Here is a 22,557-nt window from a genome sequence, read left to right on the forward strand (position 1 = left end):
TGTTGTCTAGATGTCTAACCTTTAGATTCCAGAACACATAAACTAGCTGTGGTCTAGATGTCTAACCCTCTGCCTTTAGATTCCAGAACACATAAACTAGCTGTGGTCTAGATGTCTAACCCTCTGCCTTTAGATTCCAGAACACATAAACTAGCTGTGGTCTAGATGTCTAACCTTTAGATTCCAGAACACATAAACTAGCTGTGGTCTAGATGTCTAACCCGCTGCCTTTAGATTCCAGAACACATAAACTAGCTGTGGACTAGATGTCTAACCTTTAGATTCCAGAACACATAAACTAGCTGTGGTCTAGATGTCTAACCTGCTGCCTTCAGATTCCAGAACACATAAACTAGCTGTGGTCTAGATGTCTAACCTTTAGATTCCAGAACACATAAACTAGCTGTGGTCTAGATGTCTAACCTTTAGATTCCAGAACACATAAACTAGCTGTGGTCTAGATGTCTAACCCTCTGCCTTTAGATTCCAGAACACATAAACTAGCTGTGGTCTAGATGTCTAACCTTTAGATTCCAGAACACATAAACTAGCTGTGGTCTAGATGTCTAACCTTTAGATTCCAGAACACATAAACTAGCTGTGGTCTAGATGTCTAAGACGCTGCCTTTAGATTCCAGAACACATAAACTAGCTGTGGTCTAGATGTCTAACCCGCTGCCTTTAGATTCCAGAACACATAAACTAGCTGTGGTCTAGATGTCTAACCTTTAGATTCCAGAACACATAAACTAGCTGTGGTCTAGATGTCTAACCCTCTGCCTTTAGATTCCAGAACACATAAACTAGCTGTGGTCTAGATGTCTAACCTTTAGATTCCAGAACACATAAACTAGCTGTGGTCTAGATGTCTAACCCGCTGCCTTTAGATTCCAGAACACATAAACTAGCTGTGGTCTAGATGTCTAACCCTCTGCCTTTAGATTCCAGAACACATAAACTAGCTGTGGTCTAGATGTCTAACCCTCTGCCTTTAGATTCCAGAACACATAAACTAGCTGTGGACTAGATGTCTAACCTTTAGATTCCAGAACACATAAACTAGCTGTGGACTAGATGTCTAACCTTTAGATTCCAGAACACATAAACTAGCTGTGGTCTAGATGTCTAACCCTCTGCCTTTAGATTCCAGAACACATAAACTAGCTGTGGACTAGATGTCTAACCTTTAGATTCCAGAACACATAAACTAGCTGTGGTCTAGATGTCTAACCCTCTGCCTTTAGATTCCAGAACACATAAACTAGCTGTGGTCTAGATGTCTAACCCTCTGCCTTTAGATTCCAGAACACATAAACTAGCTGTGGTCTAGATGTCTAACCCTCTGCCTTTCGATTCCAGAACACATAAACTAGCTGTTGTCTAGATGTCTAACCTTTAGATTCCAGAACACATACACTAGCTGTGGTCTAGATGTCTAACCCTCTGCCTTTAGATTCCAGAACACATAAACTAGCTGTGGTCTAGATGTCTAACCTTTAGATTCCAGAACACATAAACTAGCTGTGGACTAGATGTCTAACCTTTAGATTCCAGAACACATAAACTAGCTGTGGTCTAGATGTCTAACCTGCTGCCTTTAGATTCCAGAACACATAAACTAGCTGTGGTCTAGATGTCTAACCTTTAGATTCCAGAACACATAGACTAGCTGTGGTCTAGATGTCTAACCTTTAGATTCCAGAACACATAAACTATCTGTGGTCTAGATGTCTAACCTTTAGATTCCAGAACACATAAACTGGGTTCCTGGCCCACTGTTATTCCAGCACACCATCTCCTTTGTCCTATCCTCTCTCTCTCTACTGTCCAATAAATATCCAATAGGAGAAGACTGATAAAAGATAATGACGTACCGACGAACAGCAGGGAGAAGATGATGACCAGCTGATAGATGCCGTGTCCCAGGATGTTCTTGGTCATGGTGCTGGAGATCAGCGGTTTGTTGCGGCCGTACGGCTTCCTCATCAGCAGGGCCTCGGTGGGGGGCTCCGTTGCCAGGGCCAGGGACGCAAAGGTGTCCATTATCAAGTTCACCCACAGCATCTGGACCGCCTTCAGGGGAGAATCCTACAGGGAACACACAGGGTGGTTAACATTAGAGACTACAGATGAAACAACTGGACTGTCGTCAGGGGAGAATCCTACAGGGAACACACAGAGATCGTCTTCAGGACACAGTTCTGCCAGAGAACACATTAGATACCAGCATCAACTTCAGATCCCGGTGGTTCATACTTATACTATGGAAGTGTTTCTACAAATACAGCTTCAGATCCCAGTGGATAATAGTTATAGTATGTTTCTACAATGTTACAAAGACATACAGGTTTGGTTTCTATTTCACAGGATCGATTAAAACTCTTAACTCCAGCTCCAGTGTCACAGTCATCACCAACCAATGGAATGGCACGCTAAAACATGTTGCTCCAAAGGGGGTACAATGCATGGATGTCCCCTCTCACCCTCACTGTTCATTCTGATTACACTGGTAAACATGACCTGTGTGATGCAGGCCCCAGTGAAGGCCACTATGACAGCCACCACGTTGACAGTCAGCTGTGTGTTCGTTACCTGTGTGATGCAGGCCCCAGTGAAGGCCACTATGACAGCCACCACGTTGACAGTCAGCTGGAACTGGAGGAACTTGGAGATGCTGTCGTAGACGTTCCTCCCCCACATCACAGCCTTCACTATGCTACTGAAGTTATCGTCCGTTAATATGATGTCAGACGCCTCCTTGGCCACGTCTGTACCGGCTATACCCTGCAGAGAGAAGAGGTATGGTTTAATACCGGCTGAACCCTGCAGAGAGAGAAGAGGTCTGGTTTAATACCGGCTGAATCCTGCAGAGAGAAGAGGTATGGTTTAATACCGGCTGAACCCTGCAGAGAGAGAAGAGGTCTGGTTTAATACCGGCTGAACCCTGCAGAGAGAAGAGGTATGGTTTAATACCGGCTGAACCCTGCAGAGAGAGAGGTATGGTTTAATACCGGCTGAACCCTGCAGAGAGAGAGGTATGGTTTAATACCGGCTGAACCCTGCAGAGAGAAGAAGCATGGTTTAATACCGGCTGAACCCTGCAGAGAGAGAGAGGTATGGTTTAATACCGGCTGAACCCTGCAGAGAGAGAGAGAGGTATGGTTTAATACTGGCTGAACCCTGCAGAGAGAGAGGGGTATGGTTTAATACCAGCTGAACCCTGGAGAGAGAGAAGAGGTATGGTTTAATACCGGCTGAACCCTGGAGATAGAGAGGTTTGGTTTAATACCGGCTGAACCCTGCAGAGAGAAGAGGTATGGTTTAATACTGGCTGAACCCTGCAGAGAGAAGAGGTATGGTTTAATACTGGCTGAACCCTGCAGAGAGAAGAGGTATGGTTTAATACCGGCTGAACCCTGCAGAGAGAAGAGGTATGGTTTAATACCTGCTGAACCCTGCAGAGAGAGAGAGGTATGGTTTAATACCGGCTGAACCCTGGAGAGAGAGAGAGGTATAGTTTAATACCGGCTGAACCCTGGAGAGAGAGAAGAGGTATGGTTTAATACTGGCTGAACCCTGGAGAGATATAAGTGGTATTATTGCGGAAGTGGAAACGTCTAGGAACAACAACGGCTCAACCGCAAAGTTGTACGCCACACAAGCTTACAGAACTGGACCACTGAGTGCTGAAGTCTGTCCTCTGTTGCAACAGTCACTGCAGAGTTCCAAAACTGCCTCAGGAAGCAACATCAGCACAATGGCTGTTAGTCGGGAGCATCATGAAATGGGTTTCCATGGCCGAGCAGCCGCAAACCCAGCCTCAGATCACGATATGAGTGGTGTAAAGCTCGCCTCCAATCATACTTCACCATCCCATGGACGAATCTGGGTTTGGTGGAGCCAAATGAACGCTACCTGCCCCAATGCATAGTGCCAACTGTAAAGTTTGGTGGATGAGGTCTGGGGCTGTTTTTAATGGTTCAGGCTAGGCCCCTTAGTTTCAGTGAAGGGACATCTCAATGCTACAGCATTCAACAATATTCTAGACAATTCTGTGCTTTCAACTTTGTGGCAACAGTTTGGAGAAGGCCCTTTCCTGTTTCAGCATGACAATGCTCCCGTGCAAAAAGCAAGGTCCATAGAATAACTTGACTGGCCAGCAGAGAGCCCTGACCTCAACCCCATTGAACACATTTGGGATTAATTGGAACGCCGACTGTGAGCCAGGCCTAATCGCCCAACATCAGTGCCCGACCTCAACAATGCTCTTGTGGCTGAATGGAAGCAAGTCCCAGCAGGAATGTTCCAACATCTAGTGGAAAGACTTCCCAGAAGAGTGGAGGCTGTTATAGCAGCAAAGGGGGACCAACTCCATATTAATGCCCATGACTTTGGAACAAGATGTTCAACGAGCTAGTGTTCACATACTTTTGGTCATGTAGTGTACGTTAGCATGTCTGTGGGCTGAGGTGCGTAAAGAGAGCAGGTGACAGTCAAGGAGCCTCGCTGGCTGTTCGTCTTGTGATGGTTGAATGGTCATCATGGGCTGCAGAGCAACTCTCCTGTCCTCAGAACTGAATCACTATAATCTGATCCCATGTTTTCCTCCTTTCTTAGGCCTAGGCTACTATGTGTTGTAGTTGGTTGCATATTGCTAGAATAATCTGGAAATAGGCCACGGCCAGCTACATGTTTCTTTCCTCAGCTTTCCTCCGCTGTAGCCTCAGTTTTGTTTTGACTCATTACATTTTCCCATCTTGGTATTGTTTGTTCAATTTCACTTATTGTGGCCTAAAATATTTGTCATTCAAAATAAAGTTGTGATTGAGAATAGCGTAGCGTCTGAGATAAAAAAAAAAAATTAAAATCCAATTGTTAGTAGCTACTATCTTGTCTCATCACTACAACTCCCGTACGGGCTCGGGAGAGACGAACGTTGAAAGTCATGCGTCCTCCGAAACACAACCCAACCAAGCCGCACTGCTTCTTAACACAGCGCACATCCAACCCGGAAGCCAGCCATACCAATGTTGGAGGAAACACCGCGCACCTGGCGACCTTGGTTGGTGTGCACTGCGCCCTGCTTGCCACAGGAGTCGCTGGTGCGCGATGAGACAAGGATTTCCCTACCGGCCAAACCCTCCCTAACCCGGACGACGCTAGGCCAATTGTGCGTCGCCCCACGGACCTCCCGGTCGTGGTTACGACAGAGCCTGGGCGCGAACCCAGAGTCTCTGCAGTACAGCGCCCTTGACCACTGCGCCACCCGGGAGGCCCCCGACTGAGAAAATTGATCCCGTTTAAAAGCAGAAACTTTAAAACAATCACTTTATTCAAATATTTGGGAAATATTTAATTAGTAGGATTAGGCTTTGAGCTGTTTGTTTCACAATGGCATGGAAGGATAAAAAAAAAAATCTGATTCCTATTCCTGAGCAAACAAGATTCCTATTCCTGAACAAACAAGATTCCTTTTCCTGAACAAACAAGATTCCTTTTCCTGATCATGAAACATCAAAAGAGCAGAAATCATCTGCTATTGAAGAGAGAGAACAAACAAAAACAGACAGTTAGTGCAGTTTTGGAGAAACGTAAACATGTCTACATTGTTCCCCAACATCTGTAAATATATTTATTAATTAATATAATCTTTAATAAATAGGAATATAAATGTAGACATTTACTGCACTGCTGTGTACTGTCTGACTCTGTCCTCTGCTCCTCTGTACTGCACACGTTGCAATAAGTTAGGTATCCTCCGTCACATCACAAAGTAAAATCTATCGACGACGGCTGTGATTGTCAGTCATAGAAGATACTATCACAATATCACCTAAGTACGAATATTTAGTCATTCATTATTCTGATTTGGGGAAATAAAAGTGTGCAAACTCATCCCAAAAATGTAAATATAGTTACAGATATGGAGATTCAGATAACGGAATAAACATAATTTAGTTAATTAAGTTAGTTAAATAGTTCCTTATTTATATGTGAATCTAGCACCATCATATTGTACTGTATGTGCATTGCAGTGACCTGAAAAGCAATGTCACAGTATTTCCGATTGTGTTTATCCCATCTGTCCACTAGGGGGCAGTCCTGTTCCACTGTATCTACAGCAGGGCTGGTGGGGTTACAGTGTAGTGGTGAGGATGCTGCTTGGGTTATACCAGGACATTTCAAGGTTACTAACAATGGATCCATTCCACAGTGAGTCATAGTAGTTGTAGTTAGCTGTAATGCTACATCTGTCATAGTAGTTGTAGTTAGCTGTAATTTTACATCTGTCATAGTAGTTGTAGTTAGCTGTAATGCTACATCTGTCATAGTAGTTGTAGCTAGCTGTAATGCTACACCTGTCATAGTAGTTGTAACTAGCTGTAATGCTACATCTGTCATAGTAGTTGTAGTTAGCTGTAATACTACATCTGTCATAGTAGTTGTAGCTAGCTGTAATGCTACATCTGTCATAGTAGTTGTAGCTAGCTGTAATGCTACATCTGTCATAGTAGTTGTAACTAGCTGTAATGCTACATCTGTCATAGTAGTTGTAGCTAGCTGTAATGCTACATCTGTCATAGTAGTTGTAGCTAGCTGTAATGCTACATCTGTCATAGTAGTTGTAGCTAGCTGTAATGCTACATCTGTCATAGTAGTTGTAGCTAGCTGTAATGCTACATCTGTCATAGTAGTTGTAACTAGCTGTAATGCTACATCTGTCATAGTAGTTGTAGCTAGCTGTAATGCTACATCTGTCATAGTAGTTGTAGCTAGCTAAGTGTCAATGCTGATAGGAACAGCTTTCTCCATTCAAATTTTACGTTAACATTAGAATTACTCTACAATACTGATGACGGATCAGCTACTTGAGAGTTACTATCATCTATGGTGTTGGTGTGGGGGCTGTGCTTTGGGAAAGTGGGTGGGGTTATATCCTTCTTGTTTGGTCCTGTCCGGGGGTATCGTCAGATGGGGCCACAGTGTCTCCTGACCCCTCCTGTCTCAGCCTCCAGTATTTATGCTGCAGTAGTTTATGTGTCGGGGGGCTAGGCTCATTCTGTTATATCTGGAGTATTTCTCCTGTCTTATCTGGTGTCCTGTGTGAATTTAAGTATGCGCTCTCTAATTCTCTCTTTCTCTTTCTCTTCTCTCGGAGGACCTGGGCCCTAGGACCATGCCTCAGGACTACCTGGCCTGATGGCTCCTTGCTGTCCCCAGTCCACCTGGCCGTGCTGCTGCTCCAGTGTCTACTGTTCTGCCTGCGGCTATGGAATCCTGACCTGTTCACCGGACGTACTACCTGTCCCAGACCTGCTGTTTTCAACTCTCTAGAGACAGCAGGAGCGGTAGAGATACTCTTAATGATCGGCTATGAAAAGCCAACTGACATTTACTCCTGAGGTGCTGACTTGCTGCACCCTCGACAACTACTGTGATTATTATTATTTGACCATGCGGGTCAATTATGAACATTTTGGCCATGTTCTGTTATAATCTCATCCCGGCACAGAGTTTTTCCTAGCCACCGTGCTTCTACACCTGCATTGCTTGCTGTTTGGGGTTTTAGGCTGGGTTTCTGTACAGCACTTTGAGATATCAGCTGATGTAAGAAGGGCTATATAAATACATTTGATTGATTGATTGATTCTTGTGGTGTGTTGGGGTGTTGTTGTGGTGGTGTTGTGGTGTATTGTGGTGTGTTGGGGTGTTGTTGTGGTGGTGGTGTATTGTGGTGTGGTGTGCTGTGGTGCAGTACAGTACAGTATGGTAAGATAAGGTAGGTAGATACATTATGCCTCCAGCCCCAGGTCCTATAGTAATATATTGTAGATACATTATGCCTCCAGCCCCAGGTCCTACCATGGCAAAGCCCACGTCAGCCTTCTTCAGGGCTGGTCCATCGTTAGTCCCGTCTCCTGTCACCGCCACCACTTGTCTCTGGTCTGTCAGGCAGCTGTCTATGATGCCTGGAGGACAACACGCAGGGGTTCAGTTCAGATGAACAGAGTAGAGAGGAGTGGAAGTGGGGTCGCTCTCTCACCTTTAACCAGTGTGTGTTTATCAGTAGGGGAGGATCTAGCCAGGACTCGCAGTTTAGGCCACACCTTGTCCATGCGCTCCTGCTCAACCTACAGAGGAGAAGGTACATGTACATCTATCAGAAACTTAAGGTCTTTTATCTACTGTATGTTCATCTATCAGAACCCGAGGGTCTTTTATCTATGTTTCCTGAGATCTTCCTAATATGGAGTTGCACCCCCCCCCCACCAACTGCAAATAACATATTATACAAACTGTTGAGCGTGAAAAACCCAGAAATAAGGGATCATAGCTTTCACCTGGATTCACCTGAGATGCACAATAGCACCGTACCTCTTCTCGCTCTCTCTGTCTCTGTCTCTCTCTCTCTCTCTGCTCTCTGTCTCTCTCTCTTTCTGTCTCTCTCTCTCTGTCTCTGTCTCTCTCTTTCTGTCTCTCTCTCTCTGTCTGTCTCTTTCTCTCTCTTTCTCTCTCTCTCTCTCTCGCTCTCTCTTGCTCTCTCTCTCTGTCTCTCTGCTGCAGCATACCTCTCCTTTCTCGTTGCGGATCCTCCTGTTGAACTCCTTTCCGTCGATACACAGGAAGTCTTCTCCAGGGTGGATGATGCCACACTTGATGGCGATGGCCCTGGCCGTGTTGATGTTGTCACCTGTCACCATGCGCACCGTGATGCCCGCACGCTGGCACCTTATAATGGCATCTGGTACCTGCAGGGCACACGCAGACGATATGACGTTTAGCATACAATATTTACATGGTAAATCCAAACGGACTAACAACACAGTGAGTGTTTTCATTTTAATATAAAATGGCCCCAACAGGAATTGAACCCACGACCATGTCATTATTACTGCCATGCAACTACAAATTAATTCACACAGGATGCAAACAAGCACACATACGCATGCACAAACACATGCACACACACACACTCACGCACACACTACGTTTAGTTCACTGTGGGCTATCTTTCCTCTACAAAGCAACACATCCTGCCTCGCTGGCACCATCACAGGAGAACCAACGGTAAAGCAACACATCCTGCCTCGCTGGCACCATCACAGGAGAACCAACGGTAAAGCAACACATCCTGCCTCGCTGGCACCATCACAGGAGAACCAACGGTAAAGCAACACATCCTGCCTCGCTGGCACCATCACAGGAGAACCAACGGTAAAGCAACACATCCTGCCTCGCTGGCACCATCACAGGAGAACCAACGGTAAAGCAACACATCCTGCCTCGCTGGCACCATCACAGGAGAACCAACGGTAAAGCAACACATCCTGCCTCACTGGCACCATCACAGGAGAACCAACGGTAAAACAACACATCATGCCTCACTGGCACCATCACAGGAGAACCAACGGTAAAGCAACACATCCTGCCTCGCTGGCACCATCACAGGAGAACCAACGGTAAAGCAACACATCCTGCCTCGCTGGCACCATCACAGGAGAACCAACGGTAAAGCAACACATCATGCCTCGCTGGCACCATCACAGGAGAACCAACCGTAAAGCAACACATCATGCCTCGCTGGCACCATCACAGGAGAACCAACAGTAAAGCAACACATCCTGCCTCGCTGGCACCATCACAGGAGAACCAACGGTAAAGCAACACATCCTGCCTCGCTGGCACCATCACAGGAGAACCAAATCATTTAGAGCATCAGAGGCAGCTGGTGTTGTGGAGGAGGCACGTTACATGTGTGTGTGTGTGTGTGTGTGTACACTGCTGCTAAAATGATTATTGATTAGATGTAGTACCACCATTACACTGCTGTTCATTGATTATTGATTGCCATTACGGGGATTCTCTGCCTCTGACCCTATTACGGGGGCTGAGTCACTGGCTTGCTAGTGCTTCTCCTTGTGGTCCCTTGGAGGAGTGCATCACGTCATGACAGATTTTCTTTTGCTATTCTCAACTTGAGTGGGTTGAGGTGATTGAGGTGAACTTCCTGTCTGGACTTGCGCCCTCTCGGGTTCGTACCGTGGGGGAGACCTTTGTGGGCAACACTCAGCCTTGTCTCAGGATGGTAAGTTGGTGGTTGAAGATATCCCTCTAGTGGTGTGGGGGCTGTGCTTTGGCAAAGTGGGTGGGGTTATATCTTGCCTGGTTGGCTGTACTGTACTGTTGGGTGGGACTTCTTTTAAAAAATGTAACCTTTATTTTAACTAGGTAAGTCAAATCAAATCAAATGATATTTGTCACATACACATGGTTAGCAGATGTTAATGCGAGTGTAGCGAAATGCTTGTGCTCCTAGTTCCGACCATGCAGTAATAACCAACGAGTAATCTAACCTAACAATTTCACAACAACTACCTTATACACACAAGTGTAAAGGAATGAATAAGAATATGTACATGTAAATATATAGATGAGGGATGGCTGAACGGCATAGGCAAGATGTAGTAGATGGTATACAGTACAGTATATACATATGAGATGAGTAATGTAGGGTATGTAAACATTATATAAAGTGGCATTGTTTAAAGTGGCTAGTGATACATTGATTACATACATTTTTCCATTATTAAAGTGGCTAGAGTTGAGTCAGTATGTTGGCAGCAGCCACTCAATGTTAGTGATGGCTGTTTAACAGTCTGATGGCCTTGAGCTAGAAGCTGTTTTTCAGTCTCTCGGTCCCAGCTTTGATGCACCTGTACTGACCTCGCCTTCTGGATGACAGCAGGGTGAAGAGGCAGTGGCTCAGGTGGTTATTGTCCTTGATGATCTTTATGGCCTTCCTGTGACATCGGGTGGTGTAGGTGTTCTGGAGGGCAGGTAGTTTTCCCCCGGTGATGCGTTGTGCAGACCTCACTACCCTCTGGAGAGCCTTACGGTTGTGGGCGGAGCAGTTGCCGTACCAGGCGGTGATACAGCCCGACAGGATGCTCTCGATTGTGCATCTGTAAAAGTTTGAGTGTTTTTGGTGACAAGACAAATTTCTTCAGCCTCCTGACAGTACGTACAACTGTAGTGTCGTCTGCAAACTTGATGATTGAGTTGGAGGCGTGCGTGGCCACACAGTCATGGGTGAACAGGGAGTACAGGAGAAGGCTGAGAACGCACCCTTGTGGGGTCCCAGTGTTGAGAATAAGCTGGATGTAGATGTTGTTACCCACCATCACCACCTGGGGACGGCCCGTCAGGAAGTCAAGGACCCAGTTGCACAGGGCAGGGTCGAGATCCAGGGTCTCGAGCTTGATGACGAGTTTGGAGGGTACTATGGTGGTAAATGCTGAGCTGTAGTCGATGAACAGCATTCTCACAGGTATTCCTCTTGTCCAGATGGGTTAGGGAAGTGTGCAGTGTGATTGCGTCGTCTGTGGACCTATTGGGGCAGTAAGCAAATTGGACTGGTTCTAGGGTGTCAGGTAGAGTGGAGGTGATATGGTCCTTGTCTAGTCTCTCAAAGCACTTCATGATAACGGAAGTGAGTGCTAAGGGGCGATAGTCATTTAGCTCAGTTACTTACCCTCGCTTTCTTGGGAACAGGAACAATGGTGGCAGACTGGGTTAAGGATCGATTGAATATGTCCGTAAACACACCAGCCAGCTGGTCTGCGCATGCTCTGAGGACGCAGCTGGGGAGGCAGCCTTGCGAGGGTTAACATGTTTAAATGTTTTACTCACGTTGGCTGCAGTGAAGGAGAGCCCACAGGTTTTGGTAGCGGGTTATGTCAGAGGCACTGTATTGTCCTCAAAGCGAGCAAATAAGTTGTTTAGTCTGTCTGGGAGCAAGACATTGTGGTCCGCGACGGGGCTGGTTTTCCTTTTATAGTCTGTGATTGACTGTAGACCCTGCCATATTCCTCTCGTGTCTGAGCCGTTGAATTGCAACTCTACTTTGTCTCTATACTGAAGCTTAGCTTGTTTGATTGCCTTGCGGAGGGAATAGCTACACTGTTTGTATTCGGTCATGTTTCCAGTCACCTTTCCCTGATTAAAAGTAGTGGTTCGCGCTTTCAGTTTTGTGCGAATGCTGCCATCAATCCATGGTTTTTATCCATGGCACTTGCTAATGAACTCGCTCACCGAATCAGCGTATTCATCAATGTTATTGTCCGACGCTATGCGGAACATATCCCAGTCTATGTGATCGAAGCAATCTTGAAGAGTGGAATCCGATTTCTTCGGACAGAACAGAACGTTGAACAGACCTGAGCACAGGCGCTTCCTGTTTTAGTTTCTGTCTATAGGCTGGGAGCAACAAAATGGAGTATTGGTCAGATTTTCCGAAAGGAGGACGGGGAGGGCTTAATATGCTTCGCGGAAGATAGAATAACAATGATACCGGGTTTTGCCAGCCCAGCGCATTCGATATGCTGATCAAATTTAGGGAGCCTTGTTATCAGATTAGCCTTGTTAAAATCCCCAGTTCCAATAAATGCAGCCTCAGGATATGTGGTTTCCAGTTTAGAGTCAAATGAAGTTCTTTCAGGGCCGTCGATGTGTCTGCTTGGGGGGGATATACATGACTGTTATTATGATCGAAGAGAATTCTCTTGGTAGATAATGCGGTCGGCATTTGATTGTTAGGAATTCTAGGTCAGGTGAACAAAAGGACTTGAGTTCCTGTATGTTGTTATGATCACACCACGTCTCATTAATCATAAGGCATACACACCCGCCCTTCTTCTTACCAGAGAGATGTTTGTTTCAGTCGGTGCGATGCGTGAAGAAACCAGGTGGCTGTACCGACTCAGATAGCGTGTCTCGAGTGAGCCATGTTTCCGTGAAACAAAGAATGTTACAATCTCTGATGTCTCTCTGGAAGGCAACCCTTGCTCGGATTTCGTCTACCTTGTTGTCAAGAGACTGGACATTGGCGAGTAGTATGCTCGGGAGCGGTGGGCGATGTGCCCGTCTACGGTGCCTGACCAGAAGACCGCTCCGTCTGCCCCTTCTGCGGCACTGTTGTTTTGGGTCAACGGTTGGGTTCAATCCATTGTCCCGGGTGGTGGACCAAACAGAGGATCTGCTTCAGGAAAGTCGTATTCCTGGTCGTAATGTTGGTGAATTGACGTTGCTCTTATATCCAATAGTTCCTCCCGGCTGTATGTAATAAGACTTCAGACTTCAGACATAAAAAAATATATATATATTGCATAGTTTCCTAGGAACGCAAAGTGAGGCGGCCATCTCGGTCAGTGCCGGAAGTTGAGTCAGTTAAGAACAAATTCTTATTTACAATGACGGCCTACTGTCCTTTGGGTAGGACTTGGTTTATCTATTTTAATAGTGATTACTACATATTTTAACTTAATAGGATCTCTGTGTAAAAAACAAACATAGAATTAAATATTAGAATGTAATACGATCTCTGTGTAAAGAATATAATTATACACATAAGGGTCTGACTAGTGTTTCCATGACAATTATAAATGTTCTTATAACTGTACTTAAGTATTATATTTTCCTATGTTTTCATCTAGTGGCAAATTTGGGTACTGTGGCTTTAAATTAGCTAATTTTCGGGGATGTACTGCAAATTCTTATGGAGGGACTCCATACCCTGGCAAACTGCCATGACCAGGAGTGCAAGACTTTGCTGGAGCAATTCCACGGATTCCCCACTGGGCAGCGGGTCACACCCATAATCTCCCAGCCTACCTCAGTGTCCCGAAAACCACACTTACCTCCTCCAGAGTGCTACACTGGAGATTTCGGAACCTGCCAGGCTTTTCTCTCCCAGTGCCTCGGCAATTTTGAGCTGCAGCCTTCTTTGTTCCCCTCGGACCGCTCGAGGATAGCGTACATCATAACGCTGATGTCCGGGAGGGCACTCACCTGGGCCAGGGAGGTGTGGGAGCAATAGTCCGCCATCTGCCTCAATCTGGAGGAGTTTGTGACGGAAGTTCGGAAGGTTTTTGATTCTTGGTTGCACAGGAGAGAGGCTGCTCGTAAGCTGCTCCAAGACTACGTCAAGACTCCCGTAGTATGGCAGACTAGGCAGTGTATTTTCGCACGTTGGTAGCTGAGAGTGCCTGGAATCCATTATTATCAGAGGTGGTCAAAGATGACCTTGCAGCCCGGGAACTACCCATGGACCTTGACTCCCTCATAGCCTTGACCATCCGGATCGATGGGCGGCATCGAGAATGTAGAAGATAATCTGTGCCTTGTCGCCCTTGTTCGCCCTCGAATCCCACCTTGCCTCCGAAGAATCCCGGAGACCCTTGAAGTCTGTCAGAGTGAACCCGACGCCCCCCGAGTTCTCTCGGGAATCACCCAGGGTTGCTGACTCGCCTCCTTCAGAGTCCAGGCACCTAGGCAGGACTAAATTGACTCCGGCTGAGCGCATACGTTGACTCCACACCCAGAGCTGTCTATATTGTGGAGCTACGGGATATTTCGTAGCTAATTTCCCATTCTCAAACCGGTCTCATCAAGAAGGGGTGAGTACTCTGGTGGGTCTTATAGAGAACTTTTCCTCTCCCCTTACTCGCACCCCTTTCCATGCCATCCTGCTCTGGGGAACCAGTAGAAATTTCTCTGGGTACACAAACTCTGGGGCCGATGAGAGTTTTTTGTTTGCTACCCTGGCCTCCGAGCTGGGCATCCCCACTCAGCCCCTCTCCATTCCCATGGACGGGTCACTCACAATACCACTCGGGTGTCAGGGAAGCACAGCGAGGCAATCCAATTTATGCTGATTAAGTCTCCTCCGGTTCCCATGGTACTGGGATTCTCTTTGCTCCAGCAACACAATCCCATCATAGACTGGACTGCTGGTGCCATTATGCGCTGGAGCCCATTCTGCCACACCAATTGTCTGAAGTCAGCGCACGTCTTCCTGTGGGCTCGGAAGTTGCCCCGGACCTCTCCTCCATTCCCACGGAATACCAGGACCTCCGAAAGGTGTTCAGTAAGGTTCGGACCACTTCGCTTCTGCCGCACTGACCATATGACTGCGGAATTTATCTTCTCCCAGGCACCACTCTGCCCCGGTGACGACTGTACTGTGTCTTTGCCGGGTCTGGAAACCAAGGCTATGGAGACCTACATTGAGGACTCCATAGCTGCAGGGTTCATCCATCCTTCTGCCTCCCCTGCTGGGGCAGGGTTCTTCTTTGTGGAGAAGAAGGACAGAACCCCGCGCCCGTGCATCGACTACCGGGGCCTTAACCTGCTTGGGATAGGGGGCAACATTTTCACTTTAGGATGAATAGCCACACCAGCATCTGTCCCAGATGCTAATATATGCAAATTATTAGTAGTATTGGATAGAAAACACTCTGAAGTTTCAGGCCAGTTTTGGCCATAGTGGAGTTTGGAGTGTGACTGTTTGAGGTTGTGGACAGGTGTCTTTTATACTGATAACAAGTTCAAACAGGTGCCATTAATACAGGTAACGAGTGGAGGACAGAGGAGCCTCTTAAAGAATAAGTTACAGGTCTGTGAGAGCCAGAAATCTTGCTTGTTTGTAGGTGGTCAAATACTTATTTTCCACCATAATTTGCAAATAAATTCATAAAAAAATCCTACAATGTGATTTTCTGGATTTTTTTTCTCATTTTGTCTGTCATATGATGAAAATTACAGGCCTCTCATCTTTTGAAGTGGGAGAACTTGCACAATTGGTGGCTGACTAAATACTTTTTTGCCCCACTGTATATCCAATAACGTTCCAACCGGAGCATTCGTTTTTGTCTACAGAGTAATGGAACGCATGACGATATCATGAGAAATGCGCCTGACCAGGAACTGGCATTCTGCCAGACCACTGACTCAAATAGCTGCCATCTGCCCCACATCACACTAGAGCCTTCATTCCACGTTCTACTGACTGTTGACATCTAGTGGAAGGCGTAGGAAATGCGAACAGATCCATATCTTACTGGGATGTGAATAGGCGATGAATTGAAAATCAACCAGCCCAGAATTTCCAATTCCTGTTTGGAAGTTTGCCTGCCATATGAGTTCTGTTATACTCACAGACATAATTCAAACAGTTTTAGAAACTTCAGCGTGTTTTCTATCCAATGGTAATAATATGCATATATTAGCATCTGGGACAGAGTAGGAGGCAGTTCACTATGGGCACGCAATTCATCCAAAGTGAAAATGCTGCCCCTTATCCCTTAAAAGTTAACAAGGTGTCGAGGGGTTCCGCTAGCGGAACGCCTGCGTTAGAAAGGTTAACGACATCACAGTGAAAAAACGCTATCACTCATCTCCTCGGCCTTCAAGCTGGACCTACGGAACGCCTACCACCTGGTGCGGATACAGGAAGGGGACGAGTGGAAGACTGCCTTCAACAAGGCCAGCGGTCACTACGAGTATCTGGTCATGCCATTTGGCCTTGCCAATGCCCAAGCTGTGTTCCAGGCTCTGCGACATGTTGAACCGGTTCGTCTACCTCGATGACATCCTCATCTTCTCTCGCTCGGCCCAAGAACACATGCTCTTCGTCCAACAGATTCTCCAACGCCACCTGGAGAACCAGCTTTTTGTGAAAGCGGAAAAGTGCAAATTCCATCCCCTTCCTGGGCTACATCATCACTGCAGGGAGTGTACAGATGGATCCCGGGAAGGTGAAAGCGGTGGTGGATTGGCCCCAGCGTACGACCAAGGGTGCAGCTGCAAGCTTTCCTGGGATCATCCATTCATTGTGTGGACCGACCACATTAACCTGGAATATCTCCGCACCGCCAAGCGTCTCCATTCCAGGCAAGCTAGGTGGGCCCTACTCTTCCCCCGGTTCAACTTCTCCCTCTCCTACCGACCAAGAACATCAAGCCAGATGTGCCGTCATGCTGCTATAGCCCCGCGGCTACACCCTCGGACCCCGAGATCATCCTTCCCACCTCGTGTCTGGCGACGGCACTCAGCTGGAAGCAGGTCCGTGAAGCGCAGAGTTCCCACCCGAACCACGCCCCCCGTGGCCGCCCAGATAACCAGATGTTTGTGCCTGACATTGTCCACTCCTTGGTCCTGGAGTGGGCCCACTCCTCAAGGCTTGCTTGCCACCAGGGCTCCGATTGGTCCCTGAACTTTGTGCGACAATGCTTTTGGTGGCCTACCATGGTCCCAAACGTCTCCGCATTCATCACCACCTGCACGGTCTGTGCGCAGAACAAGACTCCTCGGCAAGCTCTGGCTGGTCTTCTTCTGTCCCTCACCGTCCCTGGTCTCACATATCCCTGGACTGAGTCACGGGTCTCCCCTCGTCTGATGGCAACACCGCCATCCTGACAGTAGTGGATTGGTTTTCCAAAGCCACCAACTTCATCCCTCTCCCCAAGCTACCCTCTGTCAAAGAGGCGGCCCAGCTCATGGTGCAGCACATCTTCGGGATCCATGGATTCTCGGTGGACATGGTCTCCGACGGAGTCCTCAGTTCTCGTACCGTTTCTGGAAGGCGTTCTGCACGCTCATTGGGTCGTCGGCCACCCTGTCTTTCGGGTTCCACCACCAGTCCAACGGCCAGTCGGACGAGCCAACCAAGACATGGAAACGACTCTTCACTGCCTGGTCTCCGCCAATCCCACCACCTGGAGCCAGCAACTAGTGTGAGTCGAATACGCCCGCAACCCCCTTCCTTGCTCTTCCATGGGACTCTCGCCCTTTGAGTGTTCCCTGGGCTATCAGTCCCCAATCTTCTCTGAGGAAGAGGTCTGCATACCTTTGGCCCAGATGTCTGTCCACTGGCTGCTGTCGTCGTACCTGGAAGCCAGGTCAGCCCTTCTCAAGACCACCTCCAGGTTCCGACAACAAGCGGACTGCCACCAGACCCCGGGCTCCCCAGGATCGTCTCGGGCAGAAGGTATGGCTGTCCAACCGGGATCTACCTGCAAACTTTCCCCCCGTTTTATCGGCGCTTTCCCTATCTCCAAGGTAATTATGCCCCTCTGCTGTTTGTCTTCTGTTGCCCTGTACCCTCTGTATACATCCCACTTTCAATGTGTCTAAAATCAAACCCATGTCTCACAACCCTTTGTCTTCTGTTTCCAGACACCTTGGGGGGGACAGTGATATGATACTTCTATATCTGGACAGGGAACGGCCCAGTTCTATAGTTCTGGCCCAGTTCTAGAGTTCTGGCCGAGTTCTAGCGTCTGGCACAGTTCTAGAGTTCTGGCACAGTTCCAGACCCCATTCCCTAGATAAGTGCAGTACTTTTGGCAAGAGCCAAGGCTGGAGAAGAGAAGGGTAAAAGAGGAGAAAACTCATAAAAAATGGAGAGCGTTGGAAGGTGACTTGGTAACAAGAAGCACTAAAGACACTGGGCATATCTTATTTTCTCTCTCTTCTCTTCTCTTCTCTCTTTCTCCCCTCTCTCTCTCCTCCGTGCTGATTCATTGTGTATGCCACAGTTTATATTCTCTTTGGTTATAACCTAAGCATGCATTATAACATATGTATGCATTATAACATGTATGCATTATATCATATGTATGTATTATAACATATGTATGCATTATAACATATCTATGCATTATAACATATGTATGCATTATAACATATGTATGCATTATAACATAAGCATGCATTATAACATATGTATGCATTATAACATATGTATGCATTATAACATATCTATGCATTATAACATATATATGCATTATAACATGTATGCATTATATCATATGTATGTAATATAACATAAGACATAAGCATGGTATAACATTATGTATGTATGTATGTATGTATGCATTATAACATAGGTATGCATTTGCTGTAATATAATGGAGTAGTAGTATAATGGAGTAGTAGTATAACGGAGTAGTAGTAGTAGTATAATGGAGGAGTAGTAGTATAATGGAGTAGTAGTAGTAGTATAATGGAGGAGTAGTAGAATGGAGGAGTAGTAGTATAATGGAGGAGTAGTAGTATAATGGAGTAGTAGTAGTAGTATAATGGAGGAGTAGTAGAATGGAGGAGTAGTAGTATAATGGAGTAGTAGTATAATGGAGGAGTAGTAGTATAATGGAGGAGTAGTAGTATAATGGAGTAGTAGTAGTAGTAGTATAATGGAGGAGTAGTAGAATGGAGGAGTAGTAGTATAATGGAGGAGTAGTAGAATGGAGGAGTAGTAGTATAATGGAGTAGTAGTATAATAGAGTAGTAGTATAATGGAGTAGTAGTAGTAGTAGTATAATGGAGGAGTAGTGTAATGGAGGAGTAGTAGTATAATGGAGGAGTAGTAGTATAATGGAGTAGTAGTAGTAGTAGTATAATGGAGGAGTAGTAGAATGGAGGAGTAGTAGTATAATGGAGGAGTAGTAGAATGGAGGAGTAGTAGTATAATGGAGTAGTAGTATAATAGAGTAGTAGTATAATGGAGTAGTAGTAGTATAATGGAGTAGTAGTATAATGGAGGAGTAGTAGTATAATGGAGTAGTAGTAGTATAATGGAGTAGTAGTATAATGGAGGAGTAGTAGTATAATGGAGTAGTAGTAGTATAATGGAGTAGTAGTATAATGGAGGAGTAGTAGTATAATGGAGGAGTAGTAGTATAATGGAGTAGTAGTAGTATAATGGAGGAGTAGTAGTATAATGAAGTAGTAGTAGTATAATGGAGTAGTAGTATAATGGAGGAGTAGTAGTATAATGGAGTAGTAGTATAATGGAGGAGTAGTAGTATAATGGAGGAGTAGTAGTATAATGGAGGAGTAGTAGAATGGAGGAGTAGTAGTATAATGGAGTAGTAGTAGTATAATGGAGGAGTAGTAGTATAATGGAGGAGTAGTAGTATAATGGAAGAGTAGTAGTATAATGGAGGAGTAGTAGTATAATGGAGGAGTAGTAGTATAATGGAGTAGTAGTATAATGGAGGAGTAGTAGTATAATGGAGGAGTAGTAGTATAATGGAGGAGTAGTAGAATGGAGGAGTAGTAGTATAATGGAGTAGTAGTAGTATAATGGAGGAGTAGTAGTATAATGGAGTAGTAGTATAATGGAGGAGTAGTAGTATAATGGAGGAGTAGTAGTATAATGGAGGAGTAGTAGTATAATGGAGTAGTAGTATAATGGAGGAGTAGTAGTATAATGGAGGAGTAGTAGAATGGAGGAGTAGTAGTATAATGTAGTAGTAGTAGTATAATGGAGGAGTAGTAGTATAATGGAGGAGTAGTAGTATAATGGAGGAGTAGTAGTATAATGGAAGAGTAGTAGTATAATTGAGGAGTAGTAGTATAATGGAGTAGTATAATGGAGTAGTAGTATAATGGAGGAGTAGTAGTAGTATAATGGAGGAGTAGTAGAATGGAGGAGTAGTAGTATAATGGAGGAGTAGTAGTATAATGGAGGAGTAGTAGAATGGAGGAGTAGTATTATAATGGAGTAGTAGTATAATGGAGTAGTATAATGGAGTAGTAGTAGTATAATGGAGGAGTAGTAGTATAATGGAGGAGTAGTAGTATAATGGAGGAGTAGTAGAATGGAGGAGTAGTAGTATAATGGAGTAGTAGTATAATGGAGGAGTAGTAGTATAATGGAGTAGTAGTATAATGGAGGAGTAGTAGTATAATGGAGGAGTAGTAGTATAATGGAGTAGTAGTAGTATAATGGAGGAGTAGTAGAATGGAGGAGTAGTAGTATAATGGAGGAGTAGTAGAATGGAGGAGTAGTAGTATAATGGAGGAGTAGTAGTATAATGGAGGAGTAGTAGTATAATGGAGGAGTAGTAGAATGGAGGAGTAGTAGTATAATGGAGTAGTAGTAGTATAATGGAGGAGTAGTAGTATAATGGAGGAGTAGTAGTATAATGGAGTAGTAGTATAATGGAGGAGTAGTAGTATAAAGGAGGAGTAGTAGTATAATGGAGGAGTAGTAGAATGGAGGAGTAGTAGTATAATGGAGTAGTAGTAGTATAATGGAGGAGTAGTAGTATAATGGAGGAGTAGTAGTATAATGGAAGAGTAGTAGTATAATGGAGGAGTAGTAGTATAATGGAGTAGTAGTATAATGGAGGAGTAGTAGTATAATGGAGGAGTAGTAGTATAATGGAGGAGTAGTAGTATAATGGAGTAGTAGTATAATGGAGGAGTAGTAGTATAATGGAGTAGTAGTAGTATAATGGAGGAGTAGTAGTATAATGGAGGAGTAGTAGTATAATGGAAGAGTAGTAGTATAATGGAGGAGTAGTAGTATAATTGAGGAGTAGTAGTATAATGGAGTAGTATAATGGAGTAGTAGTATAATGGAGGAGTAGTAGTAGTATAATGGAGGAGTAGTAGAATGGAGGAGTAGTAGTATAATGGAGGAGTAGTAGTATAATGGAGGAGTAGTAGAATGGAGGAGTAGTAGTATAATGGAGTAGTAGTATAATGGAGTAGTATAATGGAGTAGTAGTATAATGGAGGAGTAGTAGTATAATGGAGGAGTAGTAGTATAATGGAGGAGTAGTAGTATAATGGAGGAGTAGTAGAATGGAGGAGTAGTAGTATAATGGAGTAGTAGTATAATGGAGGAGTAGTAGTATAATGGAGGAGTAGTAGTATAATGGAGGAGTAGTATAATGGAGGAGTAGTAGTATAATGGAGGAGTAGTAGTATAATGGAGGAGTAGTAGTATAATGGAGGAGTAGTAGTAGAATGGAGGAGTAGTATAATGGAGGAGTAGTAGAATGGAGTAGTAGTAGTAGTATAATGGAGGAGTTGTAGAATGGAGGAGTAGTAGTATAATGGAGTAGTAGTATAATGGAGGAGTAGTGTAATGGAGTAGTAGTAGTATAATGGAGGAGTAGTATAATGGAGTAGTAGTATAATGGAGGAGTAGTAGTATAATGGAGGAGTAGTAGTATAATGGAGTAGTAGTAGTATAATGGAGGAGTAGTAGAATGGAGGAGTAGTAGTATAATGGAGGAGTAGTGTAATGGAGTAGTAGTAGTATAATGGAGGAGTAGTAGTATAATGGAGGAGTAGTAGTGTAATGGAGGAGTAGTAGTATAATGGAGTAGTAGTAGTATAATGGAGGAGTAGTAGTATAATGGAGGAGTAGTAGAATGGAGAGGTAGTAGTATAATGGAGTAGTAGTAGAATGGAGGAGTAGTAGTATAATGGAGTAGTAGTAGTATAATGGAGGAGTAGTGTAATGGAGTAGTAGTAGTATAATGGAGGAGTAGTAGTATAATGGAGTAGTAGTATAATGGAGTAGTAGTAGAATGGAGGAGTAGTAGTATAATGGAGTAGTAGTAGAATGGAGGAGTAGTAGTATAATGGAGGAGTAGTAGTGTAATGGAGGAGTAGTAGTATAATGGAGTAGTAGTAGAATGGAGGAGTAGTAGTATAATGGAGGAGTAGTAGTATAATGGAGGAGTAGTAGTATAATGGAGGAGTAGTAGAATGGAGGAGTAGTAGTATAATGGAGGAGTAGTAGAATGGAGGAGTAGTAGTATAATGGAGTAGTAGTAGTATAATTGAGTAGTAGTATAATGGAGGAGTAGTAGTATAATGGAGGAGTAGTAGTATAATGGAGGAGTAGTAGTATAATGGAGGAGTAGTAGTATAATGGAGGAGTAGTAGAATGGAGGAGTAGTAGTATAATGGAGT

General features: G+C 44.9%; 1 protein-coding gene across 11 annotated transcripts in view; it reads right to left on the reverse strand.

Annotated features, from left to right (window-relative positions):
- Nucleotides 1-22,557, reverse strand: part of LOC110504360 (plasma membrane calcium-transporting ATPase 2) — a 209,781-nt gene that overhangs the window by 26,394 nt on the left and 160,830 nt on the right. For all 11 annotated transcript variants that reach the window (XM_036950970.1, XM_036950960.1, XM_036950961.1 and 8 more), the window contains 5 exons: nucleotides 8,571-8,750; nucleotides 8,045-8,132; nucleotides 7,864-7,970; nucleotides 2,593-2,784; nucleotides 1,875-2,088 (listed from right to left, as the gene is read on the reverse strand). In XM_036950970.1, the coding sequence (XP_036806865.1) occupies nucleotides 1,875-2,088; nucleotides 2,593-2,784; nucleotides 7,864-7,970; nucleotides 8,045-8,132; nucleotides 8,571-8,750 (781 nt within the window). The remainder of the gene's footprint in view (nucleotides 1-1,874; nucleotides 2,089-2,592; nucleotides 2,785-7,863; nucleotides 7,971-8,044; nucleotides 8,133-8,570; nucleotides 8,751-22,557) is intronic.

The sequence above is a fragment of the Oncorhynchus mykiss genome, chromosome 17 (genome assembly GCF_013265735.2).
Source record: "Oncorhynchus mykiss isolate Arlee chromosome 17, USDA_OmykA_1.1, whole genome shotgun sequence".
Lineage (NCBI taxonomy): Eukaryota > Metazoa > Chordata > Actinopteri > Salmoniformes > Salmonidae > Oncorhynchus > Oncorhynchus mykiss.